We start from the raw sequence: 15,779 nt of genomic DNA, 5'->3' as shown, positions 1-15,779 counted from the left end.
ATGGAGGGATAGACAAAGGAAAAAGGTAGATGAAAGGATAGAGGAAAAGAAGGATAGTTGGAGAGAGAGACAGAGTAAAGGGTAGATGGAATAAGGGAAAACACTGAAGGATATAGAGAGAAGCGAAGTAAGGAGTGAGAAAGGAAAGAAGGAAGGGAGTAAGTAACAAAAGAGTGAATAGATTTGAAAGAAAAAACAGATTTTTAGGTTTAAAATTTCTCTTTGATTATCAGGGTGCTAATTTATGAATACTTATAGTAGTCCAATTAAGAGAAGGTGATAGATAGCATGGGTTGGGGAGATGCTGATGACATGCAAAAAGTGGAGGAATTAATTAGGAAGTAAAATTGACAGGACTTAATTAGTTAGGGATTAGATGCGGAAGACGGGGACTACTAGAGGAAGCCTCAGTTTCTGTGAGCTAAGAAATAAAATGCAGATGGCCTTTCAGTTTGCAGAGAATTCCAGTACATCATTTCTCTCTCTTGCTTTCTTCCTTCCTTCCCCTTTCCCCCTCTCCTTCCATCATTCTCAAATTTTCTCTCTTTATGACTCTGTATTTTTTTCTTCCTCTTCTTTCTCTCTGTGCCTCTGAGTAGGCACTACTGTTGTGTTAGCAATTAAACCAATTTTATATGAAAGCAAATTTTTGCATGTGTTCTATGTATTCTGTTGTTGTTTTGCAAATAAATACATAGGTTTTGGGGCACATAACATTTTAAGAAGCCTGTATTTTCCTAATCTAAAAGGTGAAAATAAATGCAATGAGTAGTCTGTTACTCCTTAATAGGCTAGTTCTTGAATATTATGAATGCCTGAAAGCAAGTTTCTTTTAAATGATTGTGGGTAGATTTCCATTTCTTCATTTATAAAAACATGGAGTTGGACTAAGTATTCTGTAAGATCCTTTTTATGTAAATATTCTAACTTTGGGCGAAAAAGGGTAACTAGAAAGGAACAAATGTGAAGTAGCTACCTTCGGTATTTTTTTGAAAAATGAGGCAAGGTTTAAATAAACGAACAGGTACCATATAATGTCCTATATGTTGAATGATATAATTGAGTTCTGTTTTATCCACAGAGTCTCTCTTCCAGCTCCTTTTGGAAATCACCGTTCGAAGTACTGGAATGAACGACAGCACAGGACAGTCTCTGACAGCACTTTCCTGCGCTTGTCTCTTTAGTTTGGTGGCTTCCTGGGGAGAGACAGGAAGGACACTGCAGGCCATCTCTGCCATCCTCACCAACAATGGCAGCCACGCTTGCCAAACTATTCAGGTATTTCATATCTCAAGCTGCTTAGAAACAGACACGAGACCAAGTTGCCATTTCGCCTCAATTTCTGTCAATCGGAATTCACTGCTTTTCCTCACTCAGTACAGTGGTTTGATCTGTCCCAGGCTGATCTATAAATAACCTAAGATAGTTGATCTAAGCTGCATGTGTGATTAACTCTGCAACATGAAAGGTATAATAAAATGAAATTTGGCAAAAGCTTAAATCTTTAGTGTAGTCTTTACGTCAGCACTGCAGCCTCGTCTTCCTTTGACATGGTCTTGCTCTCTGTCCTCCCCCACCTCCCATCTTGCCCTGAATCTTCAAATGCAGAATTCCTTCATAGTTTCTATATATCCCCATTGAAAGAGGAGCATATGTTATTTTTCCAATGTTTCTAATCGGTTATGATGGTTTTTCATGGATTGATGTGTTTCTGAGCTATTTCTGCTTCACATACAGAAATTTTTTTTTTGAGCTTTTACTGGGCAGTTGTGGAATAAGCTCTTCATCCTTGTTAGTGATGAGAAATATAAACTTACTTATAGGTGGACTTGACTTAATTCTTTTGAAATGTTTTCTGGAAATTGAGGAAGAAGTTACAATTTTAAGTCTCATGTGTTCTTTTCTGGCCCCTTGGATGACCTCCAGAACATGTAGAAGGGATGCCTGAACCCTGTCATTAGCAGCCAAAGATAGTGAAAGGGGATAAATGGGCTACTGTCTGTGACTTGTTCAGCAATTCTGAACTTTCCTTATCAAATACGAGCAGTCTCCTTTCTCTAGATTTCTGTTCTTATTCTTTTCCCTCTTTTTGTCCTGCCTGAAGTCCTCTTTCCCCTCTTTATTATTATTAACTTATTTTGAAGTCCCTTTAATTTATTGATTTTCAAACTGTTCTCTGCTGTGCTTTGAAAGTGAAAAATGAAAGTGAAAGTCGCTCGGTTGTGTCCGACTCTTTGTGACCCCATGGACTATACAGTCCATGGAATACTCCAGGCCTGAATACTGGAGTGGGTAGCCTTTCCCTTCTCCAGGGGATCTTCCCAATCCAGAGATCGAACCCAGGTTTCCCACACTGCAGGCAGACTCTTTACCAGCTGAGCCACCAGGGAAGCTTTGAGGATTCAGCAAAATTTCAGTTTAAATGTATACAAATACTTTCAAAATTTTAATAGAATAACACAAACATTCAAATATCCATGCCAAATGTTAAAAATATAGTGACCATATATACAGGTTCTTATTAGAATCCAGTGATTTTTTTGTGTGTAGATTTATTTGAGAAGATATGACATGAGATCTTAAACAGTGAGTTGAACTTAGCCAGTGCAGAGGGAGGAGGTGTTGGTGTTGGTGGTGTAGAGAGAGAGAATAGTCTCGGTGTCTGTGTGCTAATGCATGGAAAGAGCAGTAAGAGTAGGACGCTGAAAGCTGGAAGAAGTTTATGTAGTTACAGTGTAGAGAGCTGTCAGAAAGCAGAGACAGGACTTGAACCCATGTCTGTCTGGCTGTAGTTATGCTCAAGCATTGGGCTGCACAAAACTACTCAGTCCCCTGAACCAACAGCCGAGGCTCTCTAAGGACCTTCCCCATCACTGTATACCCAGCCCTAAGTCAAAGGCCATATTAAAACCTGTTATCTTAACATGACCTATAGTGTTCTTCATGATTTGGTCCCATTTCACCTACCTATTCATTTCACGAAACTCTCTTGGCTGGGCAATGATTTGGAGCAGGTAAGAAAAGCCTTCTCCAAAAATGTAACTGTTGCATCTCAAATTATCTGGGATCCAAATGCATATTACTTATCTTGTTCCAAAAAGCTTAAGCTGAGACTTTTAAGGTATGGTTGGTCATAATGTGAGGTCTCTTATTGGAAGAGACTAAAGATGAACTGTAAAGATGAACTCCAGACTTCACAGACCTTCCACTGACATACCACCACTGAATCTGGACTCACAAACAAAAAGGACATAGAAAAAAGGCACCAGCATTGAGAGTTAATAGAAGCAAAGCAGAATCAGTCTTGCCAAGTCTCTCTCTATATATATATATAAAATTTGATATTAAGTATGTATATATTTAATATGGTTAATAAAGTGTCAAAAGTATTATTAAGGAATAAGGATATACAAGATAATCAGATCAGAAAACAAACCAAATAGAACTACTGGAAGTGAAAAACCAAATGGTTACAATTAGAAACTTAAAGGACGAATTAACCAGTGGATAATGTAGTTGAAGATAGAAGCAGTGAACTGAAAGATAGAGGAAGAGCTTATTCAGAATGCAGCACAGAGAGATAAAACATGAAAAATAAGAAACATAGAGAATGAGGAAGTTTGAAGTATCAGTACAATCTGAACTCCATAAGGCCAGTAATAGATTTGTGAAGAGACAGTATTTGAAATAATGGCTAAGATTTTCCAGAATTGGTGAGACTTGTAATCCTCAGATTAACAATGTTTAGTTTATCAGAATAAAATTTCTAGGTCCTGCCACACTGTTGTTGAGAGATCAGTAGGAGAGAAAAAGGGGTACATCTGAGATTTCTAATTGTAGTTCTGGGTTTTCTTAAAACTAACACTCAGAAAGCAGGAGACAAATAGGGCCATGTTGGAGACGCCTAGTTTCTGCTCTGCTCTCCACCCTTGCAGTCTCCACAAAGATTACAGTAAAGGATTCTTTTTAAAGTATAAACGTCTAAGAATGGGACACATTTTTAGAACGTAAATACTGGGAAAGCTTAAACCTAAACTTCTGAAGAAGTTAATACCCACAGAAAGTAAGTTGATGTTCACCTAAAAATACAGATAGAATTTAGAGTTGGAAGTAATAGGTGCCTGGAAAATGGTGGTGAGGGGAAAAGCTAAAAATAGACTGGGAGTCTGTGTAATGAAAGCTCCAGAACCCCAGAGCCCTTCCTCTCCACTTCCCAGCCAGTCACCTGTCCTCTTCTCCTACCCCTAAGAGTTAGGTTTTCTGTGTAAAGAAATTGAGCCAGAGAGGCCAGGGGAAACCAGGCACAGTTGAGACTGAAATTGAGGAGCCAGGCTGAAGACGAAGATTAAGTGAAAGTCTCCGTATTGATGATGGCCTTCCTCCATCCTCAGAGTTCCCAGTATACTGAGAGTGAGGCTTATAGCTTCGAGGAAAAAGACTGGAAGAGTCTTCCTTGGAGAAAAAAGTGAGGAAAGACTTACAGATACAGACATTTGGCAGGGAATGAGAGACCCTCCAGTGAAACTGCTGAACTTGGTGGGATCAGTTTGAGGTGAGCTCGCTGTCTGTCAGACCCTATTGGTTCACAGCAGCTTCCTGAGGTGAGCTCGCCGTCTGTCAGACCCTGTCCATTGACAGCAGCTTCCTGTCAGTTTTTTTAGTCGCTTACTCTTTACAAATAAGTGTATAGCCAAGTATTTGAAGAAGGAAACAGCAACCCACTCCAGTTTTCTTGCCTAGCAACCCACTCCAGTTTTCTTGCATAGAGAACCCCATGGAAAGATGAGCCTGGCAAGCTACAGTCCATGGGGTTGCAAGAGTCAGACACAACTTAGAGACGAAAGAGAGAGAGAGAACCAAGTATTACTGGGTTGACGTGAAAGACAAAGTCCCCCAAATCAGTAAAAATAGTAATAATAATAATAACAATTTTGCTGAAAAGAGTACAGGGAACAGAAAAACTCTAAGTAAGAGTAATTTGTATTTTAAAGAGGGATGAAAAGATGATTATTTACATTAAACAGCAGTGTTTTTTTTAAAATTCAGAACAGAGATTTTGCAAGTTAAAAATATAAGATCACAATAAAATCAGTAGAAGCGTTAGAAGTTCAGATTAAAGAGGTCCCCTGACAATAGGAAACAGAGCAAAAGAAAGAAAATAGATTATATGAAGTAAAATTAGAGAATCCTTCTAGAAAATCCATTATTTAATAGGTATTCAAGCAGAGAGGATGGGCTTCCTGGTGGCTCAGTGGTAAAAAATCTGCCTGCCAATGCAGGAGGTGTGGGTTTGATCCTTGGGTGAGGAAGATCCCCTGGAGAAGGAAATGACAACTCATTACAGTATTCTTGCCTGGGAAATCCCATGGACAGAGGAGCCTGGTGGGCTGCAGTCTGTGGGGTCACAAAGGGTTGGACACATATGAGTGACTAAACAACAAGCAGAGAGGAAGAAATCACCTAAGCTTCATAAGGAGACTTCCCATCCCCCAAAGATACACATTTCGTATCGACAGAACCCACACTGAGTGCCCAACACAGTGAATGACAGAAAGACTCACATCAAGTATAACTTTGCAAAATCATAACACCATAAAGAAAGAATAGCAGTCCCAGAGTGCAAAACCAGGTTATGTACCAGAGATTGAGCAGAATGTTGTTGGACTTCTCAAAAGCAGCATTGGCATAAAAAATAACAAACAGTGCCTTCAGAATTCTGAGGGAGAATGATGTTCACTCTATTTAGCTCAGCTCTCAGTCATGTGTGAGGGAAGATAAAGATGATTTTGAGCATGCAAAACGTGGAACAGTTTCAACCTCTGTGCCTGCCCTTGTCCTTAGGGAGCAGGGCTTCTTGAAGGATATTGCCAATGGGAAACATTAGAGATAATGTTTGAGAGGAACGTGAGGAACCCATAGGGGTAGGTATGGAAGAAACTTAGCAAATGCAAAAATAGGGCAATTGTTAACTCAGTGAAGAAAAAGAAAAATTATGTAAGAAAAGTACAGTATGTGATACCATTTTGTTCAGTTCTGCACCATGATCACACAGGCACAATAAAATGACTTCTGAATAATGCTTTAACTAGAGATGATTATATAGCTCAATTTGGAGGATTTGAGAAAAAAGGAAGAGCATCATCTTTGATAGTAGGTTCATTAGAAAGTATCTGAAACAACAAAAATTGAAAATGAAACTGTGGCATATAAGAATGTGGGTATCAATTCTAGATAAGACAGTTTTAAGTTTAATGTAGTTACTTCTAGGGGGAGAATTTGTAGTATTCAACCATATACATAAATAAAAGTTTCATAAAAGTAAAAGTTCTGTGTTTTGATTGGGTCAGAGGCCTCAGATCTCAAAGGGGAAGAGGAAATATCAGTGAACAGTGTGTTAGGATCCCTCTGAATCTCTGCCCTCTAGAACAGTGCTGTCTAATAGAAGTATACTGTAATCCACCTATGTCATTTAATGTTTCTATTAGTCATGTTAAGAAGATAGAAACAGATGAAATTAATTTTAATAATGGATTTTCTCAACATATCCAAAAATAATTTCAACATGTAATCAATACGAAATTAATAAAATCTATACTCTCTCTCTCTCTTTTTTTTTTTTTTTTACTAAGCCTTCAAAAGCCAGTGTGTATTTTATATTTGAATCACATCTCAAGTCGCACTAACCCTATTTCAAGAGCTCAGTACTCACGTGTGGCTGGTGGCTGCCATATCTGATGGTGGAGCTGGAAAACTGGAGCTGACACAGTGCCCTTGGGTCTGGCCCTGCAGTCAGATACGTGGCAGGTGGCAGCCATCTTTGGGTAGTGAAAGAGAGGCAGAGAGTGAGAAGCAGGGGGATTTCTCTGGGGCCCGACTATTGGTCCCATGCTGGTGCCTTTTGAGGACTCATTTACCACAAATACAGATATTTGATAAATATTGGTTAAATGAATGCTGGATAAATACATAGTTCATAAAATTAAGTTTTTGCAACACAGAAAAATGTTGATGTTAATGGGTACTGGGCATAATAAAGAAACAATGTAGAAGAGAATATTGGAAATTTTGTTTCATCTGTAGAAGAGCAGTATTTCTCTTATGCTTAATTTTGTACTTCAATGTCATGCAATATATTAATGGATATACATATCATACAAAGATACCATTTTGATTTGTGTGTACTCTAATGCAAAAAAATATGTTTCAGTATTCATACTTTTTACTAATCTAGTATGTTAACCTGTGTTTTGGAGAAAAATGCATATTTCAGTGTTTTTGGTCACAAAGCAAATTAATGTTCTTTGTGTTTACAGTTTTGTTTTGTCCTGCTTGAGATTTGTTTCTTATAGATTTTCAGTTGCTACTTTTTGCTGACATGCCAAATATGATCCTTCTGAATAATGTTTTTTCTTATAAATGATATATTAATAAAGTATCTTTGTGTTTGAGATGTTTGAAAATGACTGTGTTTTTCTTCTGACTAGGTGCCAATGATACTGAATTCACTACAGAGAAGTGTACAGGCAGTGTTGGTGGGAAAAATTCAAATTCAGGACTGGTTTAGCAATGGCATTAAGAAAGCAGCTTTAATGCACAAGTGGCCATTAAAAGAAATATCTGTTGATGAAGATGATCAATGTCTACTTCAGAATGATGGATTTTTTCTGTATCTGTTATGTAAAGATGGATTGTACAAAATCGGCTCTGGATATAGTGGAACGGTTAGGGTAAGTGATTTTTTTTTTCTTTTTTGGGTAAGTGATTCTTAATCAGAGTGGAAGTTATATCTTATACTGAATTATCTTCTGTTTGTTTCTTGCTTTTAGAGTGCCATCTAAGTTTGATGTTATTTCTTTGAAAATAAAAATGGAACATATGCGTTAAATGTCATTCATCCATGTATGTTAGTTTTCACAGATTATTAATTATAAAACTGTTGCTAGAACTAACTTTTGTTGTTTTGCAGGGCCATATATATAATTCTACATCTCGCATCAGAAACAGAAAAGAAAAAAAATCTTGGTTAGGGTATGCTCAGGTAGGAGAATATCTCACAGTAAAGCAAACTTTTCTTCCTATCTTTCAAAATATGTGGTTCATACTTGTGTCATCAGTAAATAATATCACTTCTATTTAAACAGATATAGCGTGTTTTTAGTAATACCAGTGATATGGTGTAGTATAAGGAATGTTGGCTTAGAACATTGACGTTTTCATAAGAGGTTTACTTTTAGGTCTGGCCTTGCTTCTTACCAGCCGTGAGACTGTGGACAATTCAGCTAGTTTATTTGACCCTGTGTGATTTAGCTTAAAATGGGAATAAATATGTCTCCTATTGGAGTCCTTGTTTAAGTGAGCCTCTAGTTAAGCATCAAAGCCTACCTTTATTATTTGCAAATCTGAATTGGGAATGTAACTGTGACCCAAAGCCAAATTAAAGCTTTTTACCATGAACTGTTCTATTCTAAGTCTAGATCAGTGCCTTCCAGGAAGTGGTGTGTGGTCTCCCCAGTAGGCAGCTTCCTGCATGGAAGTACATGCAGAGAATATCCAGTGACAGAAAAGATCTGGGCCTGTGTTGCTCTATTAATGCTGTGTTCTCATCACCTGACTGACATGACCAACTGGGTGTCAGCAATTGGATGCATGAGGCAAACGAACAATGAAGCAAATGAATGAAGGTCAAAGGGCCAGAAATATTTATTTTATCCTATCCTTTCCTGAGAAGTGAAGCCAAGTTTCCTTGTGGAAGATTATAGAATAAAGGTGTCCCTGCATTCCTATCTTGCCTAGCTCTCAGATTGTTGTCAGCATCCGTTGAAAAAAGATATTTGAAAGCATTTTGAAAATTATAAAAATTATTGTTGTATGAAAAATAATCTTACTGTCAACTTTTGGGGGAGATTTTGAAATTGAAATTTAAATATCAAATTAATTACTCAGTGATTGTCTCTCAAAACATAACCTAGTTTAAAATTTCAAATTTTTATTTGCCACTGCTGTATTTTATCCAACAAATAATGTCCTGGGAAATACACTTACTGAAGTACGTTCAATGACATATCACTCTATCTAAAACCACTGCTTTATTGATTTTTAAATATTAACCTAGGTATTTGTGAAAATAACAGCAGTCATTTCTATTATTTACTTGGCAAGTTATATAATAATTTTGACCAAAATATTTTTACTGTCCTGTGTGGTGTATTTAATATTTATATTGTAGAATTAATAGGTTAAATTGCTATTTAGTGGTGTATACTTCCTCCTATTAAAGTATATTCAGGTTCTTATATTTTAAATCTATAATCTGTTTTAGACATCAATATTGATGTATTATTGTACATCAAAACACTAAAACAGACCTGTATGACTACTTCTTCTAGTAAGTGGGTAATGAAAAAATATTTTAGTATATAAGAACACCACATTTTTTTGTTGTTGTCAGGGTTATTTATTGTATAGAGATGTGAATAACCACAGCATGACAGCCATAAGAATAAGCCCTGAAACACTGGAGCAGGATGGCACTGTGCTGTTACCAGGTATGTTACTCAACTAGTCATCTGTTGTCTTCACAGGTGATTTTAAGAGATGTGCATGTCAGGCCGCTGAGACATATAAAGAATGGTTAGCAAGGAACGGTGCTTGCTTACAAACAGGTTGAAGCAATCTTGACATGCAGATCATTTTATAGTCTATAGAAAATTAATGCATGTGAGAAAAACAGATACTGTAAATATAGTCTGAAGTGTTTTAATACTTATTTTCAAATTCTTGCCCAAATTCTGTAGCTTGTTTCCTGCCACCCTCACCCCACCATGCCTTTTCAGCTCCTGAATCAGTGGGGGGCTGTTGGCTTTGTTGTTCTTAATAAACCCACGACCCTGGCTCTTGAATAACCTTGGTGTAAAGAACCTTCTCTTTTAGTTTAACAGCAGTGTGCTTTGTGTTTTCTAATTTATTTTTAAAGGTTTTTCAGAGACAGGTTTTTAGGGTGGGTCAGAAATTTAAAAAATTCTTTCGTTGATACTTTTTGATAATACTCTGATAAGGCATTTTGGACACAATTCATTTTGTTGTAATTTTGAGGTTGTACATATGTATTTATCCTTCAGATCACCGTGCTGTCTTAAATTCTTGGGCAAATGCATAATATATTCTCCACTGTAAGGTATTTGAATTTGCTTATACCTTAATACCTTCTCTGTACTAAAATCTTCAGTGTTTAATACATCTACCAACAATTTCATGGTAAGCAGCAAAACTACTTCAAGGCACTTGGCCGTCTGAAAATGATTGAGAACTTCTGAAGAACACAGTGTGAAGGTTAATTGCTCCCTGGCTGCTTGTTAATTTTTAAGATTTTTTATAACCTCATGAAACATTTATTTGAATATAGCTATATATATATATATATATATATATATATATATCTCCAAATTAGTGTACCTGGTAAGCTAAATGTCACATTTCATGTGTGTTTCACAAATAAAGCTACTCTGGAAAACAGATGACTTATTAAAGCCATTTGGTAAATAACACTGTTTTCAAATATGTCTACAGGAGGTTTGTTTGCTTTGTGTTTGTTTGTTTTTTAATCACCACAAGGCCAAGGCCATGTCTCTGATCGTGATGATGATGATGATAACAACAATAATAGCAAAAATGTTCAGAAGTAGCATGTGCCCCATATATGTATACATATGTTAAAATTAATCATGTTTATTGGATAAATATCATATGAGCAAAACAAAATAAAAATTAATTGTAACCCCACTTCCCATCTGTAACCACTACTGACATATTAGTGAAAAATATTCTTCCTTTTTTCTGTGCATATCATGTACATACATGTACAGAAGTGATTGTATGCTATTGCTTTTTTAACCTATCCCTTCCACTCAGTATTCTGAATATATTTCCAGGTCATTAAATAGTCTTCTATGACATGATTTTAGTGTCACAAAATGTATTCCATTGTGCAGAGTGAATCTCACTCCAGTGAGCACCTCTGTCACTCTTTGTGTTAAGTCATTTTAGGATGTCTTAATGGAAGAAAAGTTCACAATCCCATGCCCCATCCCCCTAAGACAGATGAATAGAAAGGATTTGCTTTTGAAAAACCTTGATCATTTAACAGAGACTGTAGCTGAGAAAGACCATTTGAAAATGGTCTACATGCAGCTGTTTTATGTATTCCATCATGGTGAAAAAAAAATGACTTGTTAATATTCTTATTCAGTTGAAATCCCTTGACTTCATTTAGCATATGAAATGCGGCTTTTAACAATACAAATGTGGCTTTCTGTGTTTCACAAATAAGTACCATATTCATGGTGAGGAAGGAACCAAACTGGGTCGCAATAGTCCCATGTTGTGTGTCTTGATATTTTCCCGAAGATGCTGTCTTAGGACATCACATGACGGAGACAGAGAGGATGAAGAGCGCAATCTTTTTGAAATCGTGCGGCAGGAAGACTTGCCTTCAAGCCTGAAGAAGCCTGTGGTCGTTTTTCCCTTTCTTTGACCTGGACGGCAGTTTTCCTTAATAGTCCCCTTTTTTCCCCTAGCTAGGGGTTTATAGATGGTAATGAATACCATGTTTAAAATTGAGAGAAATCTAGTAATTCTTTGAGCTTCATGTTCCAACTTGTCTTTAGTCTACTTTATAAATGAGTTATTTTCAGCCCAGCACTGATGAGCTGAAAGCATACTTTCCCCTCTGTTAATTGTAACTTGAGCCTTGTATGTTGGCGTACCTTTTATATTGTACCCCTATGTCATTACTCTTGTGTCTGGTGACATGCTGCCTCCGATCACGAGGGCTTTTGCTACTCTTCTTGCGCCGTTTCACTCCTCACCCCTGCATTTATCTGAAATTATAATGAGTTTTTCTTCTTTGCTTTTTAGTTTAAAATCTTACTGCTTAGAGCTTGAGAAGCATCTTTCTTGCGCCTCTTTGTATTCTGTACAGTGGACTAGGAACTCTTTCTTTCGATTTCTCCTCTCTTTGATTACCAAGTCTCTTGGGCTACCAGTGGGCCTTGTCTCCCAGTTTCTATTTCCAGTTTGTGATCACTGAATTCTCTATTTGGTAAGGGTCTGCCTGTGTTTTGCATATTTATAATAAGGAAGTATGCTAGTATGAAGCTCCTGGGCAAAGATATAGAGTAATCCAGCTTACTTGGGTGGGCTCCATTACTGCATTCCAAAACCAGACGTTTATGTTCTGCTGATTCAGGTGCAAATAGAAATGAAATATTATTTCTTTGGCATTGTAATTAATGGAGAGATTCATCCTAGTTCTCTGCAGTTATTTTGGGAAGTGTGTGTGTGCTTTTAGACTTGCTTGCTGAACATTTGTTTTATCAAAAGGATACAGTTTATACTTAGATACTGAGCTGCTTGTAGTTTCATGTTATTTTAGTAGCAATCACTAACACATGTCCCAGTGGTCCTTCTGTAATACGGCTATCCCTTGTTACAACTGTGCTTGTCTGCATATTTTGATCAAAGTATGTAGTGCACTATTCTACAGAGACTGTATGGTATTGATGAAATATGGCATTCCAGACAAAATATTAGCACTTTCAGACCAAAAAAGAGATAAATCAGCTTAGATGTGACTGTTTTATGAAGGATGAACATTTTAAAAGTGTATATAGCATGCTATATGCTAAAAATACTGGGACTAGGCATTAAACCATGAAAACTGTACAGCCAGTTCTACTTTATAAAGCAAGGGATATCTGTAGATGGACAGCATAGACCTCAAATGCAGAAGCTTTAAGTCTGTCTGTATTTTTCTGTGACACTAATGACTGTGATGTATGTCTGAAGGTAGAGTGTTGCCTACCTCGCATGTGATTGTATTGACATGGTTATAACCAACATTATAGTTTGTTCATCGTGGTGCATGTTTATTATCAGACTGTATCTAATACTAATTCATTTTGAAATTAGGCGGACTTTCAGGTCCATGATTATGGAAGATTAATAAATATAAGCACAAAATGTAATGCGTGTAATTAGTTGAATTGTTTAGTTTCTGCTAATCTGTAGCTCTTTATTAAAAAATCACAGTCTCCTATTGAGTTTAAATTATCTTTATTGTGTGGAGAACTCTCATTCTGACTTCAGCAGAGGAATAAAGTCATTTTTTGAGATGTTTATTTATACTGTAATGTAATTGCTGTTTCTTCCTTTTGCACAGATTGTCACACTGAAGGTCAAAATATTTTATTCACTGATGGAGAATATATTAATCAGATAGCTGCTTCCAGAGATGTAAGTATTCTGAGTCATGAAAAGCTGGTATAAAGGGAATCCTTTTTTCATAAATTATTTGATTTTTATTAGGTAGGAAGTAGAGCCTTAAAAGATCCATTCATGTAACAGAATACTCTGGTTGTTTTATTTCTTTTAGGATGGGTTTGTTGTCAGAATATTTGCTACAAGCACAGAACCTGTGCTACAGCAAGAATTACAACTTAAACTGGCCAGAAAATGCTTGCATGCCTGTGGTATCTCACTATTTGATCTGGAAAAGGACTTGCATATTATAAGTAAGATGGTCAAAAAAACCTTTCTTCCATATTTTATTTTCAGATTTTTTTTTTCTTTTGAAAACTAACATTTTGTTTTCAGCATTGTATTACAGCTTGTATTAGGTAGCTGTTTTGCTGTCTGTTACTATGAAGCACACTTACGAGTAAACATGTACAAGTAACTAGGAGTAACTTGAAGCCTTTGATTTTTATTTGAACAAGTTTATCAGGATAGCCATGGAATGAGTCCATAGATTCTCAAAATGGTAATTGGCCTAGCATTTGATTTAAAAATTTTCATTTGGATATAGAAATATAGACATTCGCAGAGTATTTCTGGGATGTAGCATACCTACTCTTGCCATGTCATAGTAGTAAGTAGGATTAGTTTCCATGAGGGTCTCAGTTTTGGTTTGCCATGCTGCTCCCAATTTAGTAGTTCCGTGTCTTAACTTGTGGGATTCTTTGGAAGACTCAGCTGTTTTGACTATTATCTTATTAAATTTATTAAATTTCATTAGTGATTTATCTTGCACATTTGTATAGTATTTTGTTTTTCATAGAAAAATACTGTATTGAACTCAATCTTTTCCAAATTTCAAAATCCTGTAAACTTATTAATAGTTTATATAATTGGACAAACTCATAAAATGTGCTTATAAATGTTTACTTATAGTTTCACAGCTTGGAAGTATGCAGAAGGATCTGTGTGTGTATATGCACACATATGCATTCAAATTCATGGAGATCTACATGAAACCTTCTGTAGAAAAAACTTGGAACAGGGAATCTAAAATACCTTATTTCAAATATCTGCGTAGTATTGTTCAAACCCAAACACTCCCGTGGCAAGACCTACCTCACCACACTTGATATATTTGCTCATTTGTAGGCCCAACAGTATAATTAGGAGGTGTATGTGTATTAAGCTCACACACTAGTTGGATACAAAGAGTTGTATCCAACTCTTTGTGACCCCATGGACTGTAAACCACCAGGCTCCTCTGTCCATGGATTTCTTCAGGCAAGAATACTGGAGTGAGTTGCCATTTCCTTCTCCAGGGGATCTTGCCATCCCAGGGATTGAACCCAGGTCTCCTGATCGCAGGCAGATTCTTTACCATCTGAGCCACCAGGGAAGCCCTAATTATGAGGACCAAATAGGAAAGTCTCATGCATTTTGTAATGCCTGATAGCTAATAGATGCCCAGTAAAAATTAGTTCACTCATTAATTGAAGGAATTCAGCTAACATTGATTTAAACAATTTTTTCAACACTAAGAAAATAATTTGGCACTAATCTGAAACACCTGGGCTTCCCTGGTGGCTCACTTGGTAAAGAATCTGTCTGCAATGCAGGAGACCCAGGTTAGATAGCTGGGTGGGGAAGATCCCCTAGAGAAGGAAATGGCAACCCACTCCAATATGCTTGCCTGGAGAATTCCATGGACAGAGGAGCCTGATGGGCTACAGTCCATGGGGTCACAAAGAGTCGGACGTGACTTAGCTGCTAAACCACAACCTGAAACGAAGAAGCTTATGGTAACTTTATTCTTGCTTGGAGTAGTATAGCTACTGTTAATATTTTTTCAAATTGAGCCATATGACATACTGTGTCATCCTTATTTTTGAGTGATATTAATTGGATTAATTTTTTCGTTACTCAAAGTCATACAAGTTGTGCTTCAAGTTATCCATATTAAAACTATAATAGTATTCATGAAGTCTTACTGTATTGTTAGGCACCGGATTTGATGAGGAGTCAGCAGTTCTTGGTGCAGGACGAGAGTTTGCACTAATGAAAACAGCAAATGGAAAGGTAAATTACTCTTAGGATTAAAAATGAATATTATTTGCTCTAAGCTGTAGTTGGTATAATCAATTGATTAGCTGACATAGTTTATATGTATAAACAATCATGTTTTAAAGTTTGATTAAAGATTTTATATATAGTAAAATTTCACGTTGAAATAGTATTAAAAAATTGTAACATTTGAGTATAAAACTTTCTAAACTTTATAAAATGTTCCCTTTATACAGATATTTAATTATGGAGCTCTTTGTGTAATTTTTTGAGTTGGGGTGAATTCACATTTGTGTTCATTTTGGATAGGATGTCCCTTGGAAATTTTTGTAAATGTGTAGACATGTAGACTACAAGTTGGGGAAAGTCGAAGGATGTACAATTAAGTTGCAGATTGTAGAGGTCTGTTTATAGAGGTGGAAGCT

General features: G+C 36.5%; 1 protein-coding gene across 22 annotated transcripts in view; it reads left to right on the top strand.

The window, feature by feature from the left end:
- Positions 1–15,779, top strand: part of MYCBP2 (MYC binding protein 2) — a 273,135-nt gene that overhangs the window by 58,745 nt on the left and 198,611 nt on the right. For all 22 annotated transcript variants that reach the window (XR_011259486.1, XR_011259485.1, XM_069601843.1 and 19 more), the window contains exons 5-11: positions 1,082–1,278; positions 7,485–7,727; positions 7,967–8,038; positions 9,449–9,545; positions 13,217–13,290; positions 13,430–13,568; positions 15,293–15,369. Coding sequence is in view for 20 of the 22 variants with exons in the window: in XM_069601843.1 (XP_069457944.1) it covers positions 1,082–1,278; positions 7,485–7,727; positions 7,967–8,038; positions 9,449–9,545; positions 13,217–13,290; positions 13,430–13,568; positions 15,293–15,369 (899 nt within the window). In the remaining 2 variants the exon portion in view is untranslated. The remainder of the gene's footprint in view (positions 1–1,081; positions 1,279–7,484; positions 7,728–7,966; positions 8,039–9,448; positions 9,546–13,216; positions 13,291–13,429; positions 13,569–15,292; positions 15,370–15,779) is intronic.

The sequence above is a fragment of the Ovis canadensis genome, chromosome 10 (genome assembly GCF_042477335.2).
Source record: "Ovis canadensis isolate MfBH-ARS-UI-01 breed Bighorn chromosome 10, ARS-UI_OviCan_v2, whole genome shotgun sequence".
Classification (NCBI taxonomy): domain Eukaryota; kingdom Metazoa; phylum Chordata; class Mammalia; order Artiodactyla; family Bovidae; genus Ovis; species Ovis canadensis.
This window is presented reverse-complemented; position numbering and strand designations above follow the sequence as displayed.